A 27455-nucleotide genomic window follows, 5' to 3' on the forward strand; every position below is an offset into this window, starting at 1 on the left:
AAATTGTGAGTCTACAGATTTTGTAGAAGTCTATCAAATTCTGTCCAAATCGAGTGATATCTAAATGTATGTATTTGGGACAAACCTTTATATATGGCACCCAACACATTTGACGGATGTGATATGGGATCGAAAATTTAGAACCACAAAGTGGTGCAGGGTATAATATAGTCGGCCCCGCCCGGCTTTAGACTTTTCTTACTTGTTATTCCTATAGAAATTTCTTTCTATAGAATTTTTTGTCAAAATTTTATTTCTATTTAAAATTTTATCAAAATTTCATTTCTATACAAAATTATTGTCAAAATTTTATTTCTATAGAAAATTTGATCAAATTTTTATTCCTATAGAAAATTTTGTCAAAAATTTATTTATTTAGAAAATTTTGTCACAAATATATTTCTCTAGAAAATTTTGTCAAAATTTTATTTCTATAGAAAATTTTGTCAAAATTTTATTTCTATAGAAAATTTTGTCTAAATTTTATTTCTATAGAAAATTTTGTCAAAATTTTATTTCTATAGAAAATTTTGTCACAATTTTATTTCTATAGAAAATTTTGTCAAAATTTTGTTTCTACAGTAAATTTTTTCAAAATTTTATTTCTATAGAAAATTTTATTAAAATTTTATTTCTATTTTAAATTTCATCAAAATTTTATTTCTATTTTAAATTTCATCAAAATTTTATTTCTATACAAAATTTTGTCAAAGTTTTATTTTTATAGAAAATTTTGCCAAAATTTTAATTCTATAGAAAATTTTGTCAAAATTTAATTCTATAGAAAATTTTGTCAAAATTTTATTTCTATAGAAAATTTTGTCAAAATTTTATTTCTATAGAAAATTTGTCAAAATTTTATTTCTATTGAAAATTTTGTCAACATTTTATTTCTATTGAAAATTTTGTCAACATTTTATTTCTATTGAAAATTTTGTCAAAATTTTATTTCTATTGAAAATTTTGTCAAAATTTTATTTCTATAGAAAATTTTATTTCTATAGAAAATTTTGTCAAAATTTTATTTCTTTAGAAAATTTTGTCAAAATTTTATTTCTATAGAAAATTTTGTCAAAATTTTTTTTCTATAGAAAGTTTTGTCAAAATTTTATTTCTATTGAAAATTTTGTCAAAATTTTATTTCTATAGAAAATTTTGTCAAAATTTTATTTCTATAGAAAATTTTGTCAAAATAACTGTCAGACGAACGGTTTAGAAGTAATAGCAACTTGACGTTGGTTGTAATACATATCAGCCACACTGTATGCTTTTGCTGGAAGGTCCTCCAAATACTGTATATACAGTCTCATTACTGAAGAGGACAATATAAAAATCACGGAAATGTATTTTTGTTTGTTTTTGTTTTTCCTTTTTTTAATTTCGTACGCTGACGATCATTTTGTTAATTTTACTGCCTATCGATATATCATATGGCTACATTAATTTAAGGCACACCATTCCCAGCAGTAAGATTGATCTCTTCGAAAGCCATAGTGGTTCCGTCTCCATTCAATAAATTCAATTAAAATGTAATTATGCTCATGGCAAATAAGCTTAACGACTGACAGCTTGCCAATATTAACGAAATCCCAATTTCCCATCCAATTTTCCATAGAATGGAAAAACTTGTAAATAACGCGGCCAGATACTTACAACTTCCTTAAAATGCAGAAAAGCATGAAAACAAAAACGACACACCGGTGATGGAAATGGTTAAAGTGACATTGATACATGACAATTGGTTCGACAATTAGTTTAACATTGCATGCTGGGACAAGAGCCCGAAAGCCGACAACGCATAGTTTGCTGGAATACAACAAAATTGGTATTCCTTTGGCACGTTCGCCAACACTTGACATGAACCCAAATAGACTTTAAATGAGTTTAAACGAATGCAGTAAAAGCCATAAAGCTACCACCTCCAGATGTCAAGCTATGGACGGCTACTACTATAGAGCGCTATGACCATTGCCTCGACGTCATGATTCCAGCTACACCCACTCCAAACTTACTTACACTTTTCATTTCCATGGGAAATAATTTATTTGAAAACTTTCAGTGGAGAAGTAGTTAAGTGTGTAGACAATGGATATTGTTAGGTTTCTGGATGTCAATTCTGAGATTCATAAACAGTGGTTAAGGTTCACAAAAATTTTTAATGTGCCACAAAAAAACAACAAAAAGGCATGGAACAATAATAGGCGTAGACAGGGGGAATTGACGACTAGACCGATCACCATGGACGACATACTAGCAATTTTCATAAGACATCTCGAAGATTGGTGTAATTTTTATCTATAGCTTTGCATCTAAATTATCCCATCAACCTTTCTATTTGTATTCAGGGTTACCGCAAAAAAATCCTAAACAGTTGCACAAAAAGTGTCATTCAAAATTAAAAAGTTGTTCCTTTTTTCATACACAAAAATTAAATATCGTTTAAATCTAAATTACTTTTCCAGCCATTTAATCTCCTAGACATTGACTTTTCAGGGGAGTAGTGATACCGTTTTGCTACTTTAGTGGCAAATGTGCAACTTTTTTAAAGCGTTGCTACTTCAGTGCCACTTTTTTATAATGCTCGTATTATCGCTATGTTTTCACGGTTAGTTTTCTTTAATAATTCACAGAATATAAAGTTCTTGAGTTATGTCCCAACAATTTCATAAATACAATGAAAAATTTTATTGTTATGATTTTTTATTTAAATAATAAAAACCATTCATATCTTAATAAAAAATTTCATTGTCTTAATGAAAAATGTTCGTTATACAATTGGCTCAATTTTAACGAATTTTTCTTTCTGTATAACGACTAAAATCGAAAATTTAACATAAAATAGAATCAATTCGTTTAACACTACAATTGTGAGCACCTTTTATCTCTTAAACCATAGTCATATCAAACGGACAAATGTGGCGCCTGAAGATATGCAAAAAAATGTGGCTGTAGTAAGTAAACCGTTTTTCTCCTGAGCTATTAATTTCAAGGATTGATTTTCGATGAAGTGGGGATAAAACCGGCTTCCAAATTTCGTAGAAAAAACCGAGATCGATCGTCTGTTTATACAAATGTGTGCCATTTTTTTTAACAGAGTGTGCCACCTTTTATTCTATAGAAAATTTTGTATCTATAGAAAATTTTGTCAACATTTTATATCTATAGAAAATTTCGTCAAAATTTGATTTCTATAGAAAATTTTGTCAAAATTTTATTTCCATAGAAAATTTTGTCAAAATTTAATTTTTATAGAAAATTTTGTCAAAATTTTATTTCTATAGAAAATTTTGTCAAAATTTTATTTGTATAGAAAATGTTGTCAAAATTTTATTTCTATAGAAAATTTTGTCAAAATTTTGTATCTATAGAAAATTTTGTCAAAATTTTATTTGTATAGAAAATGTTGTCAAAATTTTATTTCTATAGAAAATTTTGTCAAAATTTTATTTCCATAGAAAATTTTGTCAAAATTTAATTTTTATAGAAAATGTTGTCAAAATTTTATTTCTATAGAAAATGTTGTCAAAATTTTATTTCTATAGAAAATTTTGTCAATTTTTTTTTCTATAGAAAATTTTGTCAAAATTTTATTTCTATAGAAAATTTTGTCAAAATTTTATTTCTATAGAAAATTTTGTCTAACTTTTATTTCTATAGAAAATTTTGTCAAAATTTTTTTCTGTAGAAAATTTTGTCAAAATTTTATTTCTATAGAAAATTTTGTCAAATTTTTATTTCTATAGAAAATTTTGTTAAAATTTTATTTCTATAGAAAATTTTGTCAAAATTGTTTTTCTATAGAAAATTTTGTCAAAATTATATTTCTATAGACAATTTTGTCAAATTTTTATTCCTATAGAAAATTTTATAATATATTTATTTAGAAAATGTTGTCAAAATTTTATTTCTATATATAATTTTTTGCAAATTTTACTTCTATAGACAATTTTATGAACATTTTTTTTTTGTCAAACATTTTGTTGAAATTTTATTTCTATACAAAATTTTGTCAAAATTTTATTTCTATAGAAAATGTTGTCAAAATTTCATTTCTATACAAAATTTTGTCAAAATTTTATATGTATAGGAAATTTTGACAACATTTTATATCTATAGAAAATTTTGTCAAAATTTTATTTCTATAGAAAATTTTGTCAAAATTTTATTTCTATAGAAAATTTTTGTCAAAAATTCGTTTCTATAGAAAATTTTGTCAAAATTTTATTTCTATAGAAAATTTTGTCAAAATTTTATATCTATAGAAAATTTCGTCAAAATTTGATTTCTATAGAAAATTTTGTCAAAATTTTATATCTATAGAAAATTTTGTCAAAATTTTATATCTATAGAAAATTTTGTCAAAATTTTATTTGTATAGAAAATGTTGTCAAAATTTTATTTCTATAGAAAATGTCAAAATTTTATTTCTATAGAAAATTTTGTAAATTTTTTTTCTATAGGAAATTTTGACAACATTTTATATCTATAGAAAATTTTGTCAAAATTTTATTTCTATAGAAAATTTTTGTCAAAAATTCATTTCTATAGAAAATTTTGTCAAAATTTTATTTCTATTGAAAATTTTGTCAAAATTTTATTTCTTTCGTTTTGTTTGTTATTGTTGGCTTCTCTTCAATCGTTATTGTTGTTTAACGATTGAAGAGAAGCCAACAATAACAAACAAAACGAATGAAGATAGAGGAAGCACGCTCAAAAACAAACCCAGCCAAATACATTCAAATCGATGATTTGAGTTTGGCAAAGGAAAAGAGATATGCTGGCAAATTTGTTAGGCAGTAGCCGACTATCAAACCCTTTTTCAGGAGGTTCAAGTGTAGTTCACTTTGGGTTGAGTGAATTACCCGAATTTATTCTGATAATTGGTTGATAGTTTTACTGCAAGTAGAGGATGCTGATGAGGAATGTGGTAATTCCGAAACAGCTGTACATCCAACCATCTTGTAGTCTATAGGGCTTTGCCCAAATAAATTTGACAACCATGGTTGGTTAAGCTACACTTGTAGTTTAGTCAATGCATGGCTTTAAGCTGAGATAAAAAAAAAAAAAAAAAAAAAAATTATTTCTATAGAAAATTTTTTCAAAGTTTTATTTCTATAGAAAATTGTGTCAAAATTTTATTTCTATAGAAAATTTTATCAAAATTGTATTTCTATAGAAAATTTTGTCAAAATTTTATTTATATGAAAATTTCGTCAAAATTTTATTTCACCAAAGAGTCACTAATGTAACTCTGTCTCGATTTCATCAAAAATTGATTTCCCCTTTAAATATATTTTATTCCCCATAATCATATGATATTTGTCTAATTCAAAATACAAAATTAGTCTAAAAAAATTAAAACTTTTTGGTTCATCATCTTCTGATTTTTCTCTTAACCCACTGTTATCATACTTGTCTCCAGCCTTAACTAGCATCAATGAACACGTGGATGTAAAGGAAACTTTAAAATTGTCTTGTCTTACAGTTGTGAAACGGAAACAAACCCGTAGTGGCCATAAAACTGTCGATTCAAAATATATTATTGACTTGATAAATGCTCCCCTGTGGATTCGTTTTTCGGCACCGGCAGCATATACAAATTGACTTGATCTACTTGGTCTCTCCTGGCCAAATTTGGCCACCCCATTTAACACACATAGATTGACCTCTGGATGGATGGATGGGGGGTAACAAATTGCTACCAAATTTGTTACCTCCCCATACATACAGTAGGATTAGCCAAGGAGGGCAGTGGAATATGGAAATTTCTTTTGGTGATTTTTTTTTCTTAAATTTTGTGGTAGGAAAGAGATGGATAATGTAATTTCGTTGCATATTTTTGTTGGTAGTAGAGCAACATGCATTAGTGTATGCCACAAAAACCACCGGAAACAAAGAGATTTTTATCAATCATTGAACTGACACAGTTGGCAGGAGTATCCAATATAGCATCTGTATGGCAGTGAGGTCATATTGTGGGGTGATTATCCTATTTTACGTAGTTATTGGCATCACCTTATCGGACCCTAATGGACATTCATATGAATGAGTGTGAGATAAAAGATGTCTCTGGTTATGTCTCTGTTATATGCAAAACAAAAAAACGGAGGACGAAAGTCCAATGAAAGGAAGATTTTTCAATTGAAAACAGTATGCTGGAAACAAAATATCGGTAATCTAGTTTTGTGTTTTATCATGTAACCGAAAAGTTTTCTTTATTCCATTTCGACTTGTGGACAATTCAAGTAACACTACCAGGTTCTCAAACGAATACACTGAGAAATATAAAATGGAACATGCAAGGGTATTGTATTTATTCTCTTTACATACCAAAAGAAGAAAATCAACTTTTTTCGTCGTCTTTACTTTTTTTAAATTTGACAAAAATTGATGCATCATATTCAATTAACTTTATATTTTTCCTCTGTGTATCGCTGGGCAATTTTCACTCTTACGTTTAAATGATTTCATAACAATATTTCATTTGCATCATAGCCATAAGTTTCCTGGGTTCTAGCCAGGGATCTTAATCCCTGGGCATTATATGAGAATGCAGCCTATATGGCTGGTGATCATCGAGACTCTCGAACAAATTGTCCGCAAAACTGTGGCACGAGGCAAGCAACTCTGACAAAAGCTACTCGATGTGTGGAAAACACAATTAGTGCTGTTGATTTCGATGCTCTGGATAAACACACGATACATGAGCCACAAACACAATGCCCTCAGTGCAAACTACGCCAGGGTTTAGTATGAATGCAAAACATTCACGAAATTATTGTCATTTATTTGTGAATAAAATACAGATGTGGTGAAAATTGTAGCATGGTCTTTATTTGAATTATTAAATTATTTTTGTTTTTGCGGGTAAGGATAGGAAAATGCTTCATGCACCTGGCATTCTGTTCACCCTTGTGTCGGACAAAGCCACGTGGCTACTGGCTAAAAACCCATCCCTCTTCCTTCTGGGTGTGATTACCACCTTGGAGCCGCTCTCGCATTACATCGAGGTGGACCCCTCCTGGTTTGTGATCATCTCCTTCTAGTCCTCATCGAGATTCGAGGTTACATTACTAATCTCATAATGTCCATGTTAACCTTTTTCCTGTGTAGAATGTGTTCTACAAAGCGCCCTATGGCCTCGTAGTTCCTCTCACTCAGTACCATATTCTCGATTATATTTCTCGGAGAGACATTTCCAATTTCATCTTCTAGCCCATATCTTCTCTCTCCCCATAACTGTATGTGCCTGCCATCTATCTCTGATCTCTTGTGAAATGTTTGGAATCAAGTCCATCGCGCCATGTTGGTCTATTGGGATCGTTCATACTATCAGTAATATGGCTTCCCCCGATACCGTGCGGTATGCTGATGTGATTCTCAGAGCCGCCGTTCTATGTACTAAATAAAGATTTTTCGCTTCAATCCGTCTCTGAAGGGTCGACGCCCAAATCTCACACCCACAGAGGAGTATACTGTTCGTCATCTCCATAAGTATCTTTCTGCTTGGAAGAGGGCCTGCTTTGTTTACTATTAGCCTGCTAAGTCGCGACGTTATCGTAGCGGCTTTCTTCGTTGAGTACTCTTTTTGCCAGGGTGGTGCAATGGTTAGCATGCCCGCCTTGCGTACACAAGGTCGTGGGTTCGATTCCTGCTTCGACCGAACACCAAAAGTTTTTCAGCGGTGGATTATCCTACCTCAGTAATGCTGGTGACATTTCTGAGGGTTACAAAGCTTCTTTAAGTGGTTTCACTGCAATGTGGAACGCCGTTCGGACTCGGCTATAAAAAGGAGGTCCCTTGTCATTGAGCTTAACATAGAATCGGACAGCACTCAGTGATAAGAGAGAAGTTCACCAATGTGGTATCACAATGGACTGAATAGTCTAAGTGAGCCTGATACATCGGGCTGCCACCTAACCTAACCTAACCTAGGGGCTATACCAAAACATGGACCGATACGAACCATTTTCGACACTCCTCTTTATGGTCCTATGATACGTCTATATTTCTAATTTTCGGCAATTTGGATAAAAACTACTGATTCTAGAAGCCCAAGAAATAAAGTCGGGAAATCGGTCTATATAGGGGCTATACCAAAATATGGACCAATAGGCACCATTTGCGACACACCTATTTGTGATCTTAAAATACCTCTAGATTTTCAATTTCAAGCAAATCGGCTAGAAAATATAGTCTCTAGGCGCCCAAGAAGTAAAACCGAGAGATCGGTTTATATGGGGGTTGTACCAAAAAATGGACCGATACACCTCAATTTCGGCACACATATTTGGGGTCCCAAAATACCTCTAGATTTCCAATTTTAGGCAAATCGGGTAATAAATACAGTTTATAGGAGCCAAAGAATACAAATCGGGAGATCGGTCTATATGGCGACTATACCATAACATGGACCGATACGGACCATTTTCGACACACCTCTTAATGGTCCAAAAATACCTCTAAATTTCTAATTTCAGGTAAATCGGATAGTAAATACAGTTTCTAGAAGCCCAAGAAGCAAAATCGGGAGATCGGTCTATATGGGGGCTATACCAAAACATTGACCGATATGGACCATTTTCGTCACACCTCTTTATGGTCCTAAAATACTACCAGATTTTCAATTTCAGGCAAATCGGATAGTAAATACAGTTTCTAGAAGCCCAAGAAGAAAAATCGGGAGATAGGTCTATATGGGGGCTATACCAAAACATGCACCGATACGGACCATTTTCGACACACCTCTTTATGGTCCTAAAATACTACTAGATTTTCAATTTCAGGCAAATCGGATAGAAAATACAGTTTCTAAACGCCCAAGAAGCAAAATCGGGAAATCGGTCTATACCAAAACGTAGTCCGATGGCACCATTTTCGGCACACCTCTTTATGGTCCTCAAGTACCTCTGATATTGACTTTGAATGAATGCTTTACTGATAAATTATCGTATATTCAAAAATACTTCCCATTGATTTCGTCGTAGTTGCTTCTACAATTCTTATCTGGAGTATAACTGCATAACCGCTTACAAAATGGTTCAGCTGAACAATTATATCCATACGAGCGTTGCCAGCGGTGACACATATACGCATTTCCCCGAGAACTATTGTTGTAGGCTTATATGGGAACAAACAACAAAAACAGCGACATCTATATATGCAAACTCACCAATACATGAGAGATAGAGATTTCAAACATGTTATGATAAAATCCTAAATTTGCGGATATTGGGATTTTTCAATAAATTTTGAATGACAACATTTTTTGTCGCAACGTTTTATAAAATCAATTTGCACAATCTAGTGAAAAGTTTGAAAGGACTTCATTTTGAAAATTCTTCCAAATTGGCATACCTAATATTCCCTAGAGTTTCCAAAAATTGGTAACGTGTTTGCCTCATTGCACCTGGGTACCTACAACATGATAAATTGCCACTTGCACACCCAAAAGGAATAAGCGGTTTTTGGCCAGCATTGCTGCTTTCTCTCTCGGTCTCTCTCTCGTTCTCCTCGCAAAGTCTCACATTGGCCTGCAGCATTACACCACTGTATGTGTATGTGTATGCGTGTGAGTGATTGTATCGTTGTCGCTGAGTTTTATTTTAAAATTCCCAAAGGATTTAAGACAACATTAAAATTTCATATAATTCTTTTTTTTTTCTTTTCAATATGAAATAGGCCCAACATAAACTTTCCTCAAAGAAAGATAAACGTTGTCTATGTGGTAATGCTGAATGATTAAATATTCACCATGGAAACTATACGCAATTATCTTAAGTGCTGCAAACAAATAGGGACAATCACTACGGCGAGGTAGAAAGCATTTTTACCGCTATAAAATCTAATTAATTGCTAAATTGAGATGAAAGAATTTATCGCTGCTTAATGTTGTTGCTCTTGGTTTTGTGAATAAATTACAATTTTAATTGAGTATCAAAACGTGTTGTATGGCCATGACAATTGCTGTGGAATGGTTGTCTGGTCGAATTGGTGTTGGCTGTAGGACGTGATTAATGCCATTTATTCGTGATTAGGTATACATTTTGCATATTGGAATTAAAGCGGCAAAAGGCATGAAATTAAATGTTGCATAAGGACACTTAATCTTCGATAAGGTTGAGTTGATTTTTGATGTATCAAACTAATCGAAATTAATTGGCTTGAAGTAATTAAAATGAAATGTTGGGAGTTAGGAGGATACTATTTTAGATTATTTGTGGCACAAAGGGTTAATTACATATATATAATCTATAAATTTTTTATGTAATTTAAAAAAGGGTGATCAGTTTAGTATTTAGCAAATACATATTGTGTATAAATTGGTATTTTTTTGTACCCTCCACCATAGGATGGGGGTATATTAAAGGGTGATACGGTCAAAATTTGGTCAAGGGAAAACGCGTGTAAATCGGTGAAATCGTTTATTTAAAAAATCAAATTAAATTTCCTTTTCAAGTTCAATTAGTATAAAATTCAGGAAAAATATTCAGTTAGGCTTTCGCATTTCCAAATCCGAATTGCCGGGCCTCACGCTTGACATCTGCCATCAGATTTTGTACAGCAACCTTGTCCACCTTCTTCGCCGCAGAAAGCCAGTTTGCTTTGAACTGCTGCTCGTCCTTAGCAGTTTTTTTTTTTTTGTGTTCTTTAGGTTCCGCTTGACAATAGCCCAGTATTTCTCAATTGGGCGGAGCTCTGGCGTGTTGGGAGGGTTCTTGTCCTTGGGAACCACCTGCACGTTGTTGGCGGCGTACCACTCCATGCCCTTTTTACCGTAATGGCAAGATGCCAAATCCGGCCAAAACAGTACGGAACAACCGTGTTTCTTCAGGAAAGGCAGCAGACGTTTATTCAAACACTCTTTCGCGTAAATTTCTTAGTTGACAGTCCCGGAAGCTATGAAAATGCTGCTTTTCAAGCCACAGGTACAGATGGCTTGCCAAACCAGATATTTCTTTGCGAACTTTGACAGTTTTATGTGCTTGAATATATCTGCTACCTTTCCCCTTCCTTTTGCCGTATAAAACTCCTGTCCCGGAAGCTGCTTGTAGTCGGCTTTGACGTAGGTTTCGTCGTCCATTACCACGCAGTCAAACTTCGTCAGCATCGTCGTGTACAGCCTCCGGGATCGCGCTTTGGCCGTCGTATTTTGTTTATCATCGCGATTTGGAGTCACTACCTTCTTGTAAGTCGATAGTCCGGCTCGTTTTTTGGCTCGATTCACGGTTGTAGACGATACACCCAGCTTATTTGCGGCATCTCGGAGAGAGAGGTTAGGGTTTCGCTTGAAACTACCGGCAACTCTCCTTGTCGTCTCAGCGGCTTTCGATTTCCCCCCGATCCAGACTTCCTGGCTGTCGACAAACGTTCCCCAAACACTTTAATTACATTTGCAACGGTTGATTTGGCAACTTTTAGCGATTTTGCCAGCTTTGCGTGCGAGTAGCTCTGATTTTCGCGATGCGCGAGCAAAATTTTGATACGCTGCTTTTCTTGCTTGGACGGCATTTTGACAACTGAAGAGTGAATTCCAAAATCAAAATAGGAGCAACATTCTACACACACACCTTAATGCAAAATTGAAAGAAATACGTCAAGTTTATATTGACCAAATTTTGACCGTATCACCCTTTAACTTTGTCATTCTGTTTGTAACGCATCGAAATATTGCTCTAAGACCCCATAAAGTACATATATTCTGGGTCGTGGTGAAATTCTGAGTCGATCTGAGCATGTCCGTCCGTCTGTTGAAATAACGCTAACTTCCGAACGATACAAGCTTTCGACTTGAAACTTGGCACAATTAGTTGTAATTGATGTAGGTCGGATGGTATTGCAAATGGCAAATGGGCCATACCGGCCCCCATATAAACAGACCCCCAAATTTGGCTTGCGTGGACTCTAAGAGAAGCAAATTTCATCCGATCCGGCTGAAATTTGGTACATGGTGTCAGCATATGATCTCTAACAACCATGCAAAAATCCACATCGGACCATAATTATATATAGCCCCCATATAAACCGATCCCCCGATTTGGCTTGCGGAGCCTCTAAGAGAAGCAAATTTGATCCGATCCGGCTGAAATTTGGTACATGGTGTTAGTATATGGTCTCTTATGATCATGCAAAAATTGGTCCACGTTGGTCCATAATTATATATAGCCCCCGTATAAACCGATCCTCAAATTTGACGTCCGGAGCCTCTTGGAAGACCAAAATTCATCTGATTCAGTTGAAATTTGGTACGTGGTGTTTATATATGGCCTCAACCACACATGCAAAAATTGGTCGAAATCGGTCCATAATTATATATAGCCCCCATATAAACCTATCCCTAGATTAAACCTCGGGAGCCACTTGGAAGAGCAAAATTCATCCGATTCGGTTGAAATTTGGTACGTGATGTTAGTATATGGTATCCAACAACCATGCATGAATTGGTTCATATCAGGCCATAATTATATATAGCCCCCATATAAACCGATCCCGAGATTTGGTTTTGGAGCCTCTTGGAGGATCAAATTTCATCCGAGTCAGTTGAAATTTGGTACATTGAGCTATTATATGGCCGTTAAAACCCGTGCCCGATTTTATCAAATTTCATTTAATTTTATTTTTCTGCGCCTAAGGACGATAGGACAGTGTTTTATGCACCTGACAGTGTATCCACCCGTGTGCCGGATTCCATCACAATCGACAACACCGGCTAAAAACCCATTCCTCTTCCCTCGGGGTATGAATACCCCAACGGAACTGTTTTCGCATTACTTCGAGGTGACCCTACGTGGTCCGTGATCATCTTTTTCTAGTCCGCATCCAGACTAAAGGTTAAATTACTCGTCGTGTCCATGTGAACAATTTTCTTGCGGAGAACATGTTCTAAAAAACGCCTCCCAGGTGCTCCCACTTTGTACCATATTATGGATTACATTTCATTTTCAAGCACTGTCCGCCGTTTTGCCCACCGGCTATATCTAAAGAATGTATGCTCGCCATCATCTGTGAGCGCTTCTTCTTCGTAAATATAGTTTTCTGAGCTGCATGTCCCCATACCATCTCTCCCGCCGATGGTATTTCCATCGGCCCTTTGTCTAGTTCCAGCCATTTATCTCTGGTCTCTTGTTCGGAAGTTCGGTATCAAGTCTGTCGTGCCTTTGCAGCTCAATAGCCTGGAGGTCTTCTGGGATCGTTCTTGCTATCACTAAAGCGACTTCCCCCGATACCGAGCGGTATGTTGAAAGATCGCTACTGGTGAGGAATTCTAAATAATAAATTCCACAATTGAATTCCCCTAAAATTGGATTAGTTTTGCTTTTCTTCGAATCAATCTGCATATTGGGACTGGGTTTTTCGAGCCTCTGCTGATATTGCGTAGCAAGACATATTTGCCTCTCTTCCCTTCTTTGACGATCTCTAAAGGCAAATATAATCACCAAATCACCTTTGCAAATATAAACACACCACGGTGCAATTGTTATTATCAATCTCCATTATTCTCGCTACTTAAAACAGTTTTTTCGCTCTAGTCCGTCTCTATAGCGTCGACGCCCAGATCTTAAATCTATAGAGGTGTATACTGTTAGTCATCTTCATGAGTATCTCTGGTCTCTTGTCCGATGTTCGGTATCAAGTCTGTCGCGCCTTGTTGTTTGGCCTCGAAACCCCTTTGCGGCTCAATAGCCTGTAGGTCTACTGGGATCGTTCCTGTTATCACCACATCGGCTTCCCCGATACCGAGCGGTATGCTGAAGTGATTCTCAGAGTTGCCGTTCTCTATACTGGAAGCAGTTTTTTTTTGCTCTAGTCCGTCTCTGTAGCGTCGACGTCCGGATCTTACATCCAGAGAGGTGTATATTGTTAGTCATCTTCATGACCATCTCTGGTCTCTTGTCGGATGTTCGGTATCAAGTCTGTCGCGCCTTGTTGTTTGGACTTCAAAACCCTTTGCGTTTCAATTGACTGGAGGTCTACTCCGATCGTTCCTGCTATCACTAAAGCTGCTTCCCCGATACCGAGCGGTATGCTGAAGTGATTCTCAGAGTTGCCGTTCTCTATACTGAAAGCAGTTTTTTTGCTCTAGTCCGTCTCTGTAGCGTCGACGCCCGGATCTTACATCCATAGAGGTGTATACTGTTAGTCATCTGCATGAGTATCCTTTTACTGTTCGGAAGAGGGCCTCCTATATTTGCCATCAGCCTGCACAGTCGCGACGTTATCGTAACTGCTTTCTCCGTTTCGTACTCTCTCTGCTTGGAATATTAGTCCCATGTACTTCATTGACTGCTTCAGTATCTCGTCGTATGTTGTAATCCGAGGATTGAGCCTTGTGCGGTTACTTCCATTCTTCTTGGGCCCTGTATAATGTCATATACCAAAATTGGGTCCTTATGATAGTCTTTAAATATTCTCGTTAAGTAATTCGGTTTGTGAAATATCATCTCTACACTGAAAAAAATATTTAAGTGGTATTAAAACAATTTGCAAACTATTAAGTACAAATTTCTTTAAAATAATGAAGTTTTAATTAAAAGAAAGTTTATAATATTTGCTTCAAAAATTTTTTTTTATTATATTTATTAATTTTTTTATTATACTACAAATATAAGTTTAGACTTATTCTGAGGAATTTGTATCTTTGGATTTTGTTTTAAACTGAAATTTAGTTATACGTGAATAGCTTTATTAATATGGTGCAAAAAGAAAATTAAAATTCCATAAATGAGATCTGTATCCTAATTTTAATTTTATTGATCCTAGATTTTAAACTACATATATCCCTAAAAATTTCTTTATTTTGGCTCGGAATCGGAATCAAAATCCTTAAGGGAAGGCCTTAGGTTGTTGAAAGCGTTCTTTATATCTAGTGTCACCAGTAGATATATAGATCAGAGAACTGCAACCGGTGGCTTTTTTCGTATAGCAATCCTACCCACAATATGTCGGTGGCAGTGAGTAAGACACCAATTACCGTGCGATCTTTTACATTCATACAAATGTAAGAAGCAAAAAAACACGACTAGTATATACCCATGTTCGTTTGCAGTGTTTTGCGGTGTTACACCAATCGGCATCGTAGCAATGCTCGGTAAACAAAAAACGAGTGTGGTAGTATACATACACTTAAGTGTGATTGTACTCAACAACAACAACAACTACCAGCAGTTGGTATTAGTTTAATAGAATTGAGAGAGTACCAATGAAGAGAGTACCAAACTGCTGAGATATGAGGTAACCAATGAGTGATTGTTTTAGTACGTTGTTTTCGAGAGACTAACAACTACCGACAGTTGTCGGTTCCGTTGGATATTGGTGGTTGCAATTCATTTTACCAATTGGTGTTTTAAGATTGCAAATATTGGTGTTTACTAAATACACTACACTGGTCGGTTGCGGTAGATCGCAGCCGTTCTCTAATAGAGACCTCAAAGCGTGGATAGTGTCGATTTTCCACGACACTAGCAGCATCAGATTAATTTAATTTCATTTCATTTAATTTTGCTTAATTTAGTTTAATTTAATTTATTTTAAACTAATTTAAATTAATTTCGTTTCACCTTAGTTTAATTTGAATATCCATATGAGAAAGAAGTTAAAATCTGCTCATGTGTTTTCCTTTTGTTTTACCACATATAGAAAAAAACAAAAGCAGGCATTGTCTCAAAATGGTATTTAAATCAATCAATATCCACGTAGAACAGTCATTAAACAATGAGTTTTTTTTAATTTCTATTTGTGCTTCAAATACACAAAGTTTTTTCGCCATTTAAGCATTTATTCAAACTAAAGCCTTTGAAAGCTCCAGACAATCATAAAAATATTTTATTTTGTTTTTAATTTTTCTTTTTTTTTTTTTGTTAATAGACTCGCCGTTCTATTCGCAAAACAATAAAATTTATAACGTTCAATAAATTTTCAAATATTTTTTTCTCTCTATAGAATTATTTAAATCTCTACAAATTGAATATTTTATTTATGTACATGTGTTCGCATGTTGTCGATGTTGAAAATGCAAAAAAAAGAAGCGAATTTATTTACAACAACTGCATATAGTTTCGTTTTTATGATATTAATCGGACAAATTTTTATGAGCCTTTAGACGAAATACCATAAATCCACCCAAAAGTATAGTTTTGTGTAGTCTGATATTAGGATGAGACGACCGAAAACGGGAAAATTGTGTTAGACAGAGGAAATTAGAATAGGAAAGTTTGTTAAAAACTTTTGATATTTTGTCCTAAAATAGTTTTGAATAATTTAGAAACTAGCGGGAGGTCCATGCTATGTAATAAGACTAAGATGGTATTTGAAAATACTGGCCTTAATACAAAATTCGACTCTGTTCTCAAGTCGGCAAATCTGCAGTTATTGACAATGGTCTTTCAACGTATTCCTTAAAATTATGCTTGAACGTTTTAATTGTAAGTTTTAGTTTTTAATTGTAAGTTTTAGTTTTTAATAAAACTGAACATATAAGTACACTCAACAAAAGTTTACTTGGATCCTTAAGGATTTTGGTATTGATTCAGAGTCAAAGATTCGGCTTCTTTAAAATAATGACACTTTTTAGAGAGCTTTTTAGCATCAAATCTAGGCTCTGTCAAATTAAAATTGGAAAACATACCTAATTTATTAAATTTTCATTCTTGTTTTGCGATACACACAAAATTTTTTTTTCTGATTCAATCACCAAATTAATTGATCCAATTAATTTTTTAATTGAAATGTCTTCCATCACGAAAATGATAGTATCAATCACAGTTTTAATTGGGCATAGAAAAAATTCTTGATTAAAAAATTAATTGATTTTTTTCAGCAAATTTCAATTAATTTTTTAACTGATTCAATTAAAAATTTAATTGATGTTGATTGCAAAACTCAATTAATTTATTAATTAAAAAAAGGTAACTATTTTTATTACTTTCTGAATTGACTTAGAGTTTTCATTGGGATTAACAAATGATTGTTTGAAATACATCATTAATTAAAAATTAAAAAAAAAAATCAGCACTTTTTTAACTGAATTAGTCTTCCGAATTTGATTGAAAAGTTAATTGTATCAATTAATTTATTAATTGAAAAAATTTTCAACTTCAATTAACTTTTTAATTGGAAATATTTTGGTGATATTTTTGCTGTGTATGTCAATTAAACTATTCACGTACAAACAACTGTCAATTTAAAAATAAATAAAAGTTTTCATCTTTAATCTAAAGCGTCAATATATCAGGTAATTTAAAAACGACTTGAAACTTGGCACAAGTAGTTGTTATTGATGTAGGTCGGATGGTATTGCAAATGGGCCATATCGGTCCATTTTACGTATAGCCGCTATATAAACGGATCCCCAAATTTGGCTTGCGAACCTTCTAAGAGAAGCAAATTTCATCCGATCCGGCTGAAATTTGGTACATGGTGTTAGTATAGGGTCTCTAACAACCATGCAAAAATTGGTCCACATCGGTCCATAATTATATATAGCCCCATATAAACCGATCCCCAGATTTGGCTTGCGGAGTCTCTAAGACAAGCAAATTTCATCCGAACCGGCTGAAATGTGGTACATGGTGTAAGTCTATGGTCTCTAACAACCATGCAAAAATTGGTCCACATCGGTCCATAATTATATATAGCCCCCATATAAACCGATCTCCAGATTTGACCTCCGGAGCGTCTTGGAGGAGCAAAATTCATCCGATCCGGTTCAAATGTGGAACGTGGTGTTAGTATATGGCCGCTAACAACCATACCAAAATTGGTCCTTATCGGTCTATAGTAATATATAGCCGATCTCCAATCACACAAAAATTGGTCCATATCGGTTCATAATCATGGTTGCCACTCGAGCCAAAAATAATCTACCAAAATTTTATTTCTATAGAAAATTTTGTCAAAATTGTATTACTATTTACAATTTTGTCAAAATTTTATTTCTATTTACAATTTTGTTAAAATTTTATTTCTATAGAAAATTTTGTTAAAATTTTATTTCTATAGAAAATATTTGTTAAAATTTTATTTCTATGGAAAATTTTGTCAAAATTTTATTTCTATTTACAATTTTGTTAAAATTTTATTTCTATAGAAAATTTTTGTTAAAATTTTATTTCTATAAAAAATTTTGTCAAAATTTTATTTCTATTTACAATTTTGTCAAAATTTTATTTCTATAGAAAATTTTGTCAAAATTTTATTTCTATAGAAAATTTTGTTAAAATTTTATTTCTATAGAAAATTTTGTTAAAATTTTATTTCTGTAGACAATTTTGTCAAAATTTTATTTCTATAGAAAATTTTGTCAAAATGTTATGTCTATAGAAAATTTTGTCAAACTGAATTATATACGTATTTGATCGATCTTGTTTTGATTTAATATATACCACGTATGGATTTACATACAATTTAGAAGACGGTGGTAGGAGGTTTTAAGATACCTTGCCATCGGCAAGCGTTACCGCAACTTAAGTACTTCGATTGTGGATGGCAGTATTTAGAAGATGTTTCTACGCAATCCATGGTGGAGGGTACATAAGCTTCGGCCTGGCCGAACTTACGGCCGTATATACTTGTTATAACTGATTTAGTCTTCCTAGTTTGATTAAAAATTAATTGTATCAATTAATTTATTAATTGAAAAATTTTTCAACTTCAATCAAATTGTTAATGGCAAATATTTTGGTAATATTTTTTCTGTGTTTATTTTAAGGATAATTTGCCTTCATTCAAAGACGTACGACTTTAACGAAGGAACGCAAATTTCCAAGATTCGTGTCCTTAGTTTAATGACATTAAACTAAGATTATAAACTTTCTTTTTATTCATTATATTAAAGCATTTTGTCCTTAATACTTTATAAATTGCGCATGTTAAAATTTATATCGCATAATCTTTCATATTAGGTGAATATTTTTTCAGTGTATGTTTTACGAAACGTGTCCTTGCCAACGAAAATAAAAACTTTTTGGTATTCCATAATTTATAAAAATTTTCTGTACACACAAACAAATTTTTTCTGATTCAATCACGAAATTAATTGATCCAATTAATTTTTTAATTGAAATATGTTCAATCACAAAATGTCAATTAAAAAAAATTATTGATCCAATTAAAAAATTAATTGATACTATTAATTTTTGTGATTGATTTTTGTTTCAAATTTGTTCAATCAATTAACTTTTTAAATGAATATTTTTTAAAAGTCAATTAAGATTTTAATTGGAAAAATTTTCGTGAAATTTTTTTCTCTGTACATTTCGTAAAAATGAAATTTTAGGCCAACGAAGTTATATTTTTTTTTTTTGTTAAATTTGTGCCCCTAAACAAATATTTACTAATTACATTACATACTTACATTACATTACATTACATTACATTACATAAAAGAAAATTGTATCTGTCTCAAATTTCGTTTCGGAGGAAAAAAATTTAGTGGTAAATACACACTAAAACATATACACTCTAATATCAAAAATTTTGCACACAAAGAAAATATAAATAATAAATCCAAAAATACTAAATATCAGGAGGCTTCCACAACTGTTCAGTAAACTTGTGTTCCAAAAGGATTCACAATAGAATCACATGTGGCCTTTATGTGTCCATATTGCCAGGATACTCATTGCATTCAAATACAAACAACAATCGCTTTGCAATAGAGGTTTGTTGATGGTTACGGTTTGGAGGTTTTTCTCTCCATTTTTTTTTTTTTATATTGAGAATTTTAGCAAAAGTGTTCTAGCATCATTATGTTCGGCAATTCGCATCTGCGGGAAATGAAAAGTTTAGGCTTTGATTGAGTTTAGTCAGTCAAAGACTTAAACAAATAAACCAAATTTTGTCGTTTTCTATGAATTCAAATGTGGGAGTGAAATACAGTATGCTTATGATGGATCTAAATAACTTTTTTTATACCCAATAAACATAATTAACAGAAATATTGAATCTATGAATTAAGGATAAAAAATACTTCCAACAATTTTTTAATAGTTTTTGTAATTTAAGAAATCATGTTTTGTTTTGAAGTGTCTGTTATAATTTGGATTTATAAGCTGATAATTTTATATTCGATAAATTAGGTCTGCAGCCAAATTTTAATTTTTTGGAGCCCACATTTAAAGCTAGCTCCCCAAAAAAATCGTTATTTTACAGCAACTTTCTCCCGGTATTAATACCCAAAAAAACATAAAATGTTGGTGTTTTGTTTTCCATATAATTTTTTGGGATCCTACTTCATTTAGATTTTGGGGCCAATTTTCATGGTGTCCATATTCATAGCGCCAATGAAGTTTTAAAATTTAAAAATTTTTCACAAAAATCTTTTCAAACTATAAAACTATTTTTTGTCTGATATGTAATACAACAAAGTAAAGCGCTACATTTTTAACTTTATTTTTTAAATTTATTGTTCAAGAGCAAAATAAAATCGGATTTTAAAAACAGTTTAATTTTTTTCGACTTTACTACCATTGGTCCGAATTATGGCATTTAAGCGGCTGAGAAAGCCATCACACCCTGCACGAAAGTAGTTTTGCGATATTGTGACTAATTCCCGGCGAAGTGCCGTCTTGAGAAGATTGCCACTTTTATATTTTTAGTGCCAACCTCTTTATGCAAAATGCCCAGGCATTAAAGTTCGACTGGCTTCTTTCGTGGAAGTGATGCAACTCCTTGGCTCTTTTCAGTCCAACTTGTTTTATGCTCTTGCATGGCTTTAGTCCAAGCTTATATTCAAATATGAGGTCCGTCCGTAATCGCAATATTTTCAGCTCACGAACCAGTTCTCAACGACTGAGGCGTGGATTTGTATTGAATCTGTTCTCCACTTTTCGGACAATTTCTTGGCCTCCACTTTCGGATAATTTCTTCGTTCTATTCGCCCACTTTATTGACGCGATGCAACATTGTCAGTATCAAGGTAACGAGAAACAAAAGATGTATTCACACTTAAATGCTGGAGAGCTCTAAGTATAACCACTTGTGGATTCCTAGCAAAATATAAAACAATCACACTATCGCACTCGTATTCGATTAGGAACAATCTTATTTCTGAATGCAAGAGATCAAAATGCTTTTGTAAGCTTGTAAACAATAAAGTGAACTGTCGCTGGAAAAATGATAGCCACCTGAAGTTGGTTGTTATACATATCAGCCACTCTGAACCTTCACGAAATTCGTCTTGGAGTGAACTACGACTTCGGAATTCACTATCGATACCATCGATAAACATAGGTCCTTGACGGAACTTCAGTGGCAAAAATTTAATTATGTTAATCGATGCACCGTGGCGGAATTAATTCACTTCGAAAGTTGTAGAAAATAATTACCTCAAAAAATAATAACCTCAAAAATGTCAAGCTCTTCGATCAGCTCAGTTGGTACATTGCAACACTAGGCATGCCCAATCCTGAAATTTTAATATAATTGGACATTTCTAACTCGAGATAAAAATAACGAGATATCTCAAAAACTGTTCCATAAAAAAATTAATTTTTTTTTTTTTGAATTCACCAGATTAAAATACATAAGAGAAGTCACATCTCATCAAATGACACATGAAAAAAAATTCTTTTTGTAAACTAATGTAATTTAACGTCAAAAGTTGTTAAAAATAATAGCCTCAAAAATGTCAAGCTCTACGATGAGTTCAGTTGGTACATTGCAAAACTAGGCATACCAAATCCCGAAATATATCGCCTTTTATTTTGCTCATTTTTGTTGTCTTAAGGTGTGTTTTACTAAAAGCTTCCCTATTAAATAAAGCCCGCCTAAAGGCGGGCTTGGGCATTAGAGGGTTAACAAAAATTGTCATCACTTTTTTAACTGATGTACTGCGTGTTCGTGGAATTTTCGTTCGCCTCGAGACGAACGATTCGTAAAAACTCTAATATTGATATCTCGAAAATCAGAGTCTGTGGAATCCCAATTGTTTTGGTGTTCGATAGTAAATCATAAATAAGGAGTTCATGACATATTTCAGGATTTTCTAGCAAATGTATCTAAAGTTATTTTAGTTTCAATCTAGACGAACGATACGTCTCGAGTCAATCAACTTATTAATTGGAAATATTTTGGTAATATTTTTTTCGGTGTAAGGGAAATTGCATATATATGTTTTTTTTTTTTTAATTTTAATCATTTTTAGAAAAGAATTTCAAACAAGTATATACGGCCGTAAGTTCGGCCAGGCCGAAGCTTATGTACCCTCCACCATGGATTGGTTAGAAACTTCTACTGATGACTGTCATCCACAATCGAATTACTTGGGTTGCGGTAACACTTGCCGATGGCAAGGTATCTTAAAACTTCCTAACACCGTAATATATACCACATAGTCCATACTAAAAACTAAAAAGGCCGATTAAATACGTATATAATTAAGTTTAAAGTTTCTATAGAAATAAAATTTTGACAACATTTTCTATAGAAGTAAAATTTGGAAAAAAATTTCTATAGAAATAAAATTTGGAAAAAATTTTCTATAGAAATAAAATTTTGAAACAATTTTCTATAGAAATACAATTTTGACAAAATTTTCTATAGAAATAAAATTTTGACAAAATTTTCTATAGAAATAGCATTTTGACAATGTTTTCTATAAAAATAAAATTTTGGTAGATTATTTTTGGCTCGAGTGGCAACCATGATTATGAACCGATATGGACCAATTTTTGTGTGATTGGGGATCGGCTATATATAATTATAGACCGATGCGGACCAATTTTGGCATGGTTTTAGCGGTCTTATACTAACACCACGTACCAAATTTCAATCGGATCGGATGACTTTTGCTCCTCTAAGAGGCTCCGGAGGTCAAATATGGGGATCGGTTTATATGGAGCTATATATAATTATGCACCGATGTGGACAAATTTTTGCATGGTCATTAGAGACCATATACAAACACCACGTACGAAATTTCAACTGAATCAGATGAATTTTGCTTCTCTTAGAGGCTCCGCAAGCCAAATCGGGGGATCGGTTTATATGGGGGCTATATATAATTATTGACCGATGTGGACCAATTTTTGCATAGTTTTCAGAGACCATATACCAGCACCATGTACCAAATTTCAGCCGGATCGGATGAAATTTGCTTCACTTAGAGGCTCCGCAAGCCAAATCGGGGGATCGGTTTATATGGGGGCTATATATAATTATGGACCGATATGGACCAATTTTTACATGGTTGTTAAAGACCATATACTAACACCATGTACCAAATTGCAGCCGGATCGGATGAAATTTCTTCTCTTAGAGGCTCCGAAAGCCAAATCGGGGGATCGATTTATATGGGGGCTATATATAATTATTGACCGATGTAGACCAATTTTTGCATGGTTGTTAGAGACCATATACTAACACTACGTACCAAATTTCAGCCGGATCGGATGAAATTTTCTTCTCTTAGAGGCTCCGAAATCCAAATCGGGAGATCGGTTTATATGGGGGCTATATATAATTATGGACCGATGTGGACCAATTTTTGCATGGTTGTTAGAGACCATATACTAACACTACGTACCAAATTTCAGCCGGATCGGATGAAAAGTGCTTTTCTTAGAGGGTCTGCAAGCCAAATTTGGGGGTCCGTTTATATGGGGGCTATACGTAAAAGTGGACCGATATGGCCCATTTGCAATACCATCCAACCTACATCAATAACAACTACTTGTGCCAAGTTTCAAGTCGATAGCTTGTTTTGTTCGGAAATTAGCGATTGCAACAGACGGACGGACGGACATGCTCAGATCGACTCAGAATTTCACCACGACCCAGAATATACATATATACTTTATGGGGTCTTAGAGCAATATTTCGATGCGTTACAAATGGAATGACAAAGGTAATATACCCCCAATCCTATGGTGGAGGGTATAAAAATATCACAGCATTGATTTATGTGCAAGTTGGTAGAGTAATTAAATATTGTGCGTATGCCCAAATACGAATACATACGTGTCAATTTTTTTTTCACAAATTGGCCATTGTTTTAGAGGGAAATTCAGAAATTTTGTAAAAATTAAAAAAAAGATGAAAGAAAAAATAAATGGACTTGGATTGCTAAACGGTAGCTACACATGGTTATTCTTATAACAATCTGGTACTTGGTCGTAGAAAGCAATCGTTGACAGTATGTCATTATTTCCAAGTTGAATGCATTGCTGGGGGTAAATGCACAAGAGGTTTGGGTAAGGAGTTTTTCACCTCTACTACTTCTCAAGTCTTTGGTGACTAGGAGAGTGTCCCTGCTCGAACACCTTTGGATGCTTGGATGAGCTGGTTTGGCTATAATACAATAACATTTGCCTTTAATGAGGTCATGTGGTCGTTTTTTTCTGTCTTTATTTTATTTTATATAATTTAAGTTTTTAATATTTCATATAATTTAATTTTTTTATTAATTTTTATCTCTTGGTTAAAATATTTTTTCTGAGTAAAGAATTTGTTTCTTTGCATAAAATCTCCTTTATCAAAATCTAAGCAATTCAATCAATATGCAATCATGTGTTGTTCTTTACAAAATGTTCGCTGGGTATTATCATCATCGATGGCTCTGATGATCAGGATGTTGGTTGGATGGCTATAGTGATGGTCAACGGACAACAATGGCTACAAATCACGATATCACAGCCACATTCACGAATGTCTATGGCTTTTGTTTTCAGTAGATTCATAATTTTTTTTTCGTCGCTCCCTCTCTCTCTCTACCACCGGTCAGTGGTAGTCTGGTGTGCTGATGTGGTCGCTGTTTGGTTGGTCCTTCTAAGCTTTTGTGCAATAATAAATTCATTTGTGACTTTTGTTTTGTTTTGTTCTATGTCGTATGGTTGCAATGGTCAGTTGTTAGGTTGATTCGATTGTGTTGTTTGCCTGGTTTAGCTGCTGCCTGCCTAACAACATTCACATGTGATGATTGTTTGGCCGCTTGGTTGTACGCGGGGACCTTTGGTATGTGAAAAACCCATGACAACCTTTGTATGTTGACTTTGGGCAAACGCGGCCCATCGCATGCTCCTCCTGGAGCCCATTTGCTCTTGTGGTTAACCGCAATTGGGTTGATTTCTGTTTAGAAGCAGCACTAACAATGTATGAAGGTAAACAACAAAATCGCACAATGCTCTCAAATGAAATGTGGTTTGGGGTGCGTTGGTTATTTGTCCATCATCATGTAAGCTTTGAGTATGGATTCTAGGTGGTTTTCTGGTGACGGTCCCTTTCCGTCATTGTGTATACTCTTTTGGCTTTTACCGGCGGTAGCCATCACCATAAACTAACATTGGTGATCAAATGACCCGTGATTTATTTGAAGCATAATTGAATTGTTACTGGTTGGGAAGGTAGGGAAAAATATTCAATGGTGGTTATTAGAGTTTTTTTCTTCTGGAAAATGATATGGTGGTTGGGAGGAGGACAAATGACAGATAGGACAGACTTCAGTTATGATGTGGTCAATTCCACTTCAATGAGTTAAAATCATTCAATATTGCGGGGGGAGGAGATGGTCTTAATTTATAGATGTTTCCCAGTTCATCTACATTACCCTAAGAAGTACTGCTCAAATATGTCTGATTAAGAACAAGGAGAACTTTCATTAGTACCAAATATCTCGCTCCCAAATTAATCGAGCTCCTAAAAGTATGCAACAGATTCTCAAAATGTTTGAACAAAGTTTTCTTTCATATTTTTTATTATTTCGAGTAAGAATCAAAACTCTATGCTAGTCAAGAAAAACTAAAAAAAATGAATATTAAATGAATTTTCTTAAAAATACGCATTTTTGTAAATCTAAGTATACTCATACAAAATAAACGAAATTTAAAAAAATTCGAGTGACTGATTTTTCTTTTGAATGGCTATTCTTCCGATTTACAGGAATAGGATATTATTTTCGGTTTTTTCTTCACTTTTAAAATATTTTTATTTCATTAACACAAACAATTTTCTTTCACTTTTTTAGGTTAATGGTGGCAGTCTTGCCGAAAAGGCTGGTCTAATGCCCGGTGATGCTGTGATCAAAATCAACGATGTCGATGTATTCAATTTGCGTCACAAAGATGCCCAAGATATTGTCGTACGCTCTGGCAACAATTTCGTTATGACAGTTCAAAGGTATGCTACAATTCATTTCAATAAACGATTTTTTTCTAAATAATTCGCGACTTCCAAATTTTACAGAGGTGGTTCAACTTGGCGTCCACATGTTCAACTCACCGGAAATGTACCTCATCCCAATGCTGGTAATTTACATACAGTGACAAAGACCTCATTGGCTCACAAACAACAAGAAGTTCAACATATTGGTTCCGGTTATAATAATTCGGCCAGACCTTTCGTAAGTAAAAAGTAGAAGGCTATTTAGAAAAAATTTTAAGATAGACTTAAAATTTATACTTAAAGTAGTAAGAATAACGATTTATTTTTATTTTTCGGTACCTACCACCATAGGATATTGATGGGGGCTATTATAAGTTTGCCCATCTGTTTGAAACACATCGAAGTATTGATATCTGAAAATTTTAAAGTATATAATTAATGATCAAGGAAAAATTATACGATGTCCGTCCGTTCATATATCTGTGTGTTGTAATCACGTTACGGGCTCCAAAAATTAAGCTATCGTGGTGAACTTTTTTAGATTAGGCTACTGGCAGCCCGTTATTTCAGACTCACTAAAACAAGGGAGCTCCTTTTTATAGCTGGGTCTAAACGGCATATTCCATTCACGGTTACCACAAATAGAAATAAAATTTTGACAAAATTTTCTATAGAAATAAAATTTTGACAAAATTTTCTATAGAAATAAAATCTTGACGAAATTTTCTATAGAAATTAAATTTTTACAAAATTTTCTATAGAAATAAAATCTTGACAAATTTTTCTATAGAAATAAAATTTTGACAACATTTTTTATAGAAATAAAATTTTGATAAAATTGTCTATAGAAATAAAATTTAGACCAAATTTTCTATAGAAATAAAATTGTTTACAAAATGTTCTATAGAAATAAAATGTTGATAAAATTATCTATACACTGTTAGAAAAATATGTTTTTCATATGTTTCGATATAAACAAAATGTGTTTCGGGCACAATTTTTAAACACAATATATTTAAGTGCAAACATGTAATGTTCTCAAACTAACACTAAATGTTTGGAACACATATGTTAATATGTTAGAATATATTATGTTTGGGGCATACATGTTTCATAAAAATTATATGTGTGAATGTAAACATATATAAATTTACAAATTTCGAGTAAACATATATATGTTGTGATATTTTATTCAGAGAGCGACAAAGAGAGAGAGAGAGAGTATAGAGAAAGAAATAGAGATAAAAACTGGGAGGGTCGGCGAAAGATATCAAATTAACACAGCGAGAGAATCAAAAGAGAGCAATTTCTGTGAAACCGCTTATATGTTGTTTCGGAAACTGCTTTATGATAAGGCCAAA

General features: G+C 33.3%; 1 protein-coding gene across 26 annotated transcripts in view; it reads left to right on the forward strand.

The window, feature by feature from the left end:
• Zasp52 (Z band alternatively spliced PDZ-motif protein 52) overlaps positions 1 to 27455 on the forward strand; it is a 510804-nt gene that overhangs the window by 347518 nt on the left and 135831 nt on the right. For all 26 annotated transcript variants that reach the window (XM_075313769.1, XM_075313771.1, XM_075313766.1 and 23 more), the window contains 2 exons: positions 25958 to 26109; positions 26176 to 26332. In XM_075313769.1, the coding sequence (XP_075169884.1) occupies positions 25958 to 26109; positions 26176 to 26332 (309 nt within the window). The remainder of the gene's footprint in view (positions 1 to 25957; positions 26110 to 26175; positions 26333 to 27455) is intronic.

The sequence above is a fragment of the Haematobia irritans genome, chromosome 5, assembly GCF_050003625.1.
Source record: "Haematobia irritans isolate KBUSLIRL chromosome 5, ASM5000362v1, whole genome shotgun sequence".
NCBI lineage: Eukaryota > Metazoa > Arthropoda > Insecta > Diptera > Muscidae > Haematobia > Haematobia irritans.